The 6,514-nt window shown below is 49.4% G+C and overlaps 1 protein-coding gene across 1 annotated transcript; it reads left to right on the top strand.

The window, feature by feature from the left end:
- Window positions 1–2,653: 2,653 nt before the first annotated feature.
- On the top strand, window positions 2,654–3,238 carry LOC141042727 (uncharacterized). Its single transcript, XM_073511605.1, has one exon. It carries the CDS (start codon window positions 2,654–2,656, stop codon window positions 3,236–3,238), a length of 585 nt encoding a protein of 194 aa, XP_073367706.1.
- Window positions 3,239–6,514: the final 3,276 nt, after the last annotated feature.

Here is a 6,514-nt window from a genome sequence, read left to right as displayed (position 1 = left end):
CGCTGATGATCTTGGTCGGGCCATTGTTGATGCAAAGAGAAACTGCACAAGTGAAAAGGAGAAGTTGAAGTTGCAGCGCATGTTAGAGGATCACAAGAAATTGTTGTACCCAAATTGCGAAGGTGACAAGAAAAAGTTGGGTACCACACTGTAATTGCTGCAATGGAAGGCGGAGAATGGTGTATCTGACAAGGGATTTGAAAAGTTGTTGATAATATTGAAGAAGATGCTTCCAAAGGACAATGAATTGCCCAACAGCACGTACGAAGCAAAGAAGGTCGTCTGCCCTCTAGGATTAGAGGTGCAGAAGATACATGCTTGCCCTAATGAATGCATCCTCTACCGCTGTGAGTACAAGAATTTGAATGCATGCCCGGTATGCGGTGCATTGCGCTATAAGATCAGCCGCGATGACCCTGGTGATGTTGAGGGCGAGCGTCCCAGGAAGAGGATTCCTGCCAAGGTGATGTGGTATGCTCCTATAATACCATGGTTGAAACGTTTGTTCCAAAACAAAGAGCATGCCAAGTTGATGCGATGGCACAAAGAGGACCATATGAAAGACAGGAAGTTGAGAGTACCCGCTGACGGGTCGCAGTGGAGAAAAATCGATAGAGAGTGGGGGGGACTTTGTAGATGACACAAGGAACGTATGGTTTGCTTTAAGTGCAGATAGCATTAGTCCTTTTGGGGAGCAGAGCAGCAATCATAGCACCTGGCCTGTGACTCTATGTATCTATAACCTCCCCCCTTGGTTGTGCATGAAGCGGAAGTTCATTATGATGCGAGTGCTCATCCAAGGCCCCAAGCAACCCGGCAACAACATTGATGTGTACCTAAGGCCATTAGTTGAAGAACTTTTACAGCTGTGGAACAAAAAAGGTGTATGTGTGTGGGATGAGCACAAACAGCAGGAATTTGACCTACGAGAATTGTTGTTTCTAACCATCAATGACTGGCCTGCTCTTAGTAACCTTTCAGGACAGACAAACAAGGGATACCATGCATGCATGCACTATTTAGATGATACCGAAAGTATATATTTGGATAAATGTAAGAAGAATGTGTACCTGGGATATCGTCGATTTCTTCCGATCAAGCATCTCTTAAGAAAGAAAGGCAAGCATTTCAAAGGTGAGGCAGATCACCGGAAGAAGCCTCGCCACCGTACTGGTGATGATATACTTGATATGGTCAAGGATTTAAAAGTAATCTTTGGAAAGGGTCCTGGCGGACAATCTGTTCCGAATGACACTGACGGACACGCACCCGTGTTGAAGAAGAAATCTATATTTTGGAACCTACCCTATTGGAAAGAACTAGAGGTCCGCTCTGCAATCGACGTGATGCACTGATAACCCACAAGTATAAGCGATCGCAACAGTTTTCGAGGGTGGAGTATTCAACCTAAATTTATTGATTCGATACAAGGGGAGCCAAAGAATATTCTCAAGTATTAGCAGCTGAGTTGTCAATTCAAGCACACCTGAAAGAATTAATATCTGCAGCAAAATATTTAGTAGCAAAGTTGTATGGAAGTAACGGTAACAGTGGCAAAAGTAACAGTAGCAGCTTCGTAGCAATCGTAACAGTGGCAACGGTAAAGTAATTTAGCAAAGATCAATATGAAACGAGCTCGTAGGAAATGGATCAATGATGGATAATTATGTCGGATGGCATTCGTCATGCAACAGTTATAACATAGCGCAGGCTGACAGAGCGCATTAAATGCGCCGCTCAGTGTACACATCACAGCTTGCCTGGTAGGCCTTGTCGGGCTGCTTTGCCAGCTTCGCGCCTGCTTGCTTGACACGTCTCAGGACGGGTGTCGCTTGGAGGCATTTTTTGTAGGAATTGTGGCTGCCATGTGGCAGGGAGCAGCCACTTAGTCACTTAGGAGCCTGACACCGCACTGATCGACGACGTGCGTCACTGTGAGGTGGTGCGGTGGAGTGGTTTGCCTCCGTGAGCCCCGGCAGGCCTGCCGGGGCGACCTTGGGGGCTTGCTTTCGGGGTAACCCCAACCTCGCCGGGCTCGCCTGCCCGGCAAGGGAGGTTCTTCTCGTAGTAGTATCGTGTCTCTCTGGCTAGTCTTGGTCCTCTTGATGTGCACGTTGGCCCTTCGAAGAACTTGATCCCTTGTGCTTTGATCTGATCTTCATGCTGTAATCTTGTTCTTGGGCCTCTGCATAGTCTGGGCAACGGACCCAGGGTTTGTTGCACCGACACATGAAGACACTCAAACTAATAATAAAGAACCAGATAATGATGTTGAAATAGAACCAGCTGTTGATCTTGATAACCCACAACCCAAGAATAAAAGATACGATAAAAGAGACTTTGTTGCTAGAAAACATGGTAAGGATAAACCATGGGTTGAAAAAGCTATGCCCTTTCCACCTAAATCAACTAAGAAGAAAGATGATGAAGAATTTGAACGCTTTGCTGAAATGATTAGGCCAGTCTTTTTGTTCTTTGTGTAAGGAGCTGTTTACGTGGTGTGGCGTTGTTCTCCTACTTGTTCGATAACCTTGGTCTCATCACTAAGGGAAATACCTACCGTAGCTGTGCTGCATCATCCCTTCCTCTTTGGGGAAATACCGACGTAGTTCAAGCCGCATCACGTATCATCACGAACAATGGCTCTCAATTCATGAGCAACATCTTCAAAACATATTGTGCTAACCTTGGAACACAGATATGCTATGCTTCGGTGGTGCACCCACGGAGTAACGGCCCGGCCGCTTGCGCCAACGCGGAGGTCCTGAGGGGCCTCAAGGCAAGGAGCTTCAAGAAGAAACTCGACGCTTGCAGCAGGGGTTGGCTCGATGAGCTTCAGTCCGCGTTATGGTCCATCCGCACCACCGTGACTAAGCCCGCTGATGAGACCCCAGCTGAGGCGGTCCTCCCTCATGAGGTCAAACCTCACTCACCGCGGGTCTTGGCGTTTGACGAGGCAAGCCAGGATGCCTCGTGGGGGATGGACCTCGTGCTCAGAGAGGAGGGCCGCCGCCAAGCCTCGCTCCGTGCCGCGAGGTACCAGCAGGTGCTGCGGCGGTATCACTACCATAGTGTCCGCTCCAGGACCCTCGAGGTGGGTGACCTCATCCTGAGACGGGTGCTCTACAGGGAGGGGCTTCACAAGCTCTCGCCTATGTGGGAGGGCCCGTTCAGGATCGCCCGTGTATCCAGGCTTGGCACCGCACGCCTGGAGACGCAGGACGGGGTCCCCATCTAGAATGCGTGGAACATCCAGCATCTCCGGAAGTTCTATCTGTGATGAGCAAGCGCCATGCACCTCTCAAGTCTCCGCCCGTGACACTCTCACGTAATAATGAGTGGGGCTGTACACGCCCCGGAGTCTCCTGAGTGCCGCCCCTGGGCCTCACGGGGGCTCCCACCCACGTCCTAGTGGAAGCCCCATGCTCCGCTCTGGCAGGAAGATCAGAAGACTAGTGTAGGTGCCGGACGCGGCTGTTCTTTTGCTTTCTTTCTGTAGCTGATTTGCCACTTCTTGGAATGAAATTTGAAGTTCTCGCGTCTTTATTTGAAAGGGTTGGGAATTTTTTCTCCTCGCAGCATTCGCTCTTTCAGGTCTCGCTTTAGGGAGAGTGGCAGTTGCCCGTCCCTCTCCCTCGTGCGTCTCGCGCGTGGGGGCTGGGCATGATGTGTGCGCTTGGGCCCGCCCACAAACACACCTCGCCAAAGCCTCGGTGCCCTAGCCTTCGGCGTCATAATCCTTGTGTGATGCTCTTAAACGAGCCAACGAGCACACACGCCCTCCTGAGTCCATGCCTCCAGGCATCATGACGCGGCGTACCAGCGGCGACCGGCCCACGCTCGGGGGCTCGCGCGAGGCACGGTATCTCCGGAGGTCCCGTAACCCCGCAGCCACAGGGTGCCTCCCGAGGCCTGAGGACTTTCGAATCCCCAAGAAGGAAACCCGTGGTAGGACCTCTCCGGAACGAGGGGCGCGCAGGAGGTCCAAGCTCCAAAGAAGCATGCTCTCGTGGCGCGGGAATCTACCGCAAGCACACTAAGCTAAGTCATCCCAATCACGATCGGCAAGAACCCGTCAATCAATAGTAACACAGATGTCAGGACGCAATATAAAAACGATAATATAACGGCGCAAGCACCATAGTTCATTACACACCCCGACAGGGCTTTCTACTTTTGATGCAGGAAAAATAAAGAAGCAAAGCGGCCACGCGACCATCGTGGCTCCTGAGACCCGGCTCCAGCAACGCCCGCGCTCACCCCGCAAGCCGGAGGCACTGGGTATATCAAGATCTTAAGACACGATAAAGCACCGGTGTTGGAGGCAAGTTCGGGGGCTACCGAGGAAGTTGGATTAGTGGGTCTTTGGCCTACCGGCCTATCTCTTAGGGCCGGATTGTTGGGCTGTGTTGCCAATGTTTGGTGGCCGAACATAAGTGGAGACCCCGTATCCGGACAGGAGGATTTTTGGTGCCTTGGTGTGTCCTCCAAGTCACCTTGAGAAGAATCGGCATGTTTATCATTTCCTTGTGACCTACCATGTGTAACCCTAGTACCCCTGGTGTCTATATAAACTAGAGGGTTTGATCCGTAGAGGCTAGAAGAAAAACCATCGTCCTACTAGTTAGGGTTTAGCTCATCTGATCTCGTGGTAGATTGACTCTGTAAGCCTCATATACGCAAGCAATATAATCAAGCAGGACGTAGGGTTTTACCTCTTAGAGAGGGCCCGAACCTGGGTAAACATCATGTCCCTGGTCCCTTGTTCCCCATTGATACAAGATCCACAGCTCGGGACCCCCTACCCAAGATCCGCCGGTTCTGACACCGACAGCATGTGTATGCATCCTTGGCCGCATAGGCAATGTAGGCTGGATTCAGAGGTACCTCCCACATCTTCATGTCCTTTGTATTGACGTCCTATTTCATGTTGGCGAAGCAGGGGTGGATGAGGGCCGCGGCGAGATCAACCATGGAGTCCTTCTCTTGCCGTTGCAAATGAGCTCCTGGATGTCGACGAGCTTGTTGCACAAGATGGCCGAATTGTGAAGCACCCTCGCATTCTTCCTACTCCCCACAGTAGCGAAGGCGCGGCCATCAATGCAGAGGAAAGTGGAAAACTCTCCACAAGGCCTCATGGCCATACAGTACTGGTAGACAAGAGCCTGGTCGCGCATACATAACTAGCGATGGCGATCTGCTGGTCCCTGCCAGGAGACGGACGGATGGGATAATCCCCCAGGTAACATTTTTTGGACCATTTATCATATAATGGAGAAATCCTTAGAAATGGTAGTGGAATCATGTATTTAAAGTGATAATCACCTACCATAAAAGATTGGAGCAAGAAGCCCAAAGAAGAAAGCATCACTGCGCTTCCAGAGCAAAAGACGGTGTTCCATATGACCGCGCCCGATCGTATGAGTGGTCGTATGGAGTGTCGTCGTCGCCGCTAGATCAACTATTTTCACCTTGTTTAATAGGATCATGGATCAGACGCAGAGAGAGAGAGAGAGAGAGAGAGAGAGAGAGAGAGAGAGATAAAGACAGCAGAAACTCATCCAGAAGGCAGAACCCTAGCCTTCGGAGTTCATCCGGGGGAGGGATTGGCAAGGAGAAGAGGGATATCTTCCTCGCCATGCCCAAGGGGACTACAACATCATCACAACTATCATCATCATCATCATCATCCATGTATTTATCATCATCATCATCCACATCCTTATCATTTGTAACATCAAGAACCCTAGTCGACCATCGTGTGTGTTATTCGAATCATTCATCCATGTATGCCATTACACTTGCCATGATGTTTGTTGTCTCCATGTGTGAGTACACCCCTAGTTCTTGGGAACATGGATGAACCTTGGTATGTGTAGGATCCAAAACTTTATTATGGATATGAGATCCTCTATTGAATGCTTAGTTTAATAACTTCATGAATGTTGTGAAGGGGCCCCACTTAGCATTTGTGCCTTATGGCAACAGAGTATATCACTATTGTTGTGGAAGGCTAAGATGCGAAGGTAATTCGAGGTGACGGTAAAAGCCTATTGCTCCCAACTTTTGCAATTGATCGAGGAATTACACAGAACCCTTAGAGAGGCTGCGTCCAAGGGATAACCCTTAATTATCATGAGTTGTAACCCTTAGTTGGAGACTATGATGGTGGCGTGCGTGGCACAAAGTCTACCTCAAGTAGAACGTGTGTTGTACCCGGCTCCGCCCAGCGTAATCGTCAATAGTGGATCAAGTATCCACCCCATACTATGCCTAAGAATAGGTTAGCTAGAAACATATCAATGGGGATTCTGGACTCCCCGAGAACGCCATACTCCTCTGTTGTTTCATCAGTCATTCTAGACAAGTCTTTATTTACTTTTATGTTATTTACTTCAAAATTCACTCCACTACCCAATTACAATTTATATCCGCCCTCACTTTGCTTTAAGTCTACAATTATCTGCAGGCACACAAACACATAATTCACTATAAGAGGCAAAAGTCTGATTCA

Source organism: Aegilops tauschii, chromosome 3 (assembly GCF_002575655.3).
Source record: "Aegilops tauschii subsp. strangulata cultivar AL8/78 chromosome 3, Aet v6.0, whole genome shotgun sequence".
In the NCBI taxonomy this organism is placed as follows: Eukaryota; Viridiplantae; Streptophyta; class Magnoliopsida; order Poales; family Poaceae; genus Aegilops; species Aegilops tauschii.
Note: the sequence above shows the minus strand (reverse complement) of the source record. Positions and strands in the feature narration are given on the sequence as shown.

Coding starts and splice junctions, on each gene's coding strand:
- LOC141042727 (XM_073511605.1), top strand. CDS start 2,654: ATGAGCAACATCTTCAAAACATATTGTGCTAACCTTGGAACACAGATA.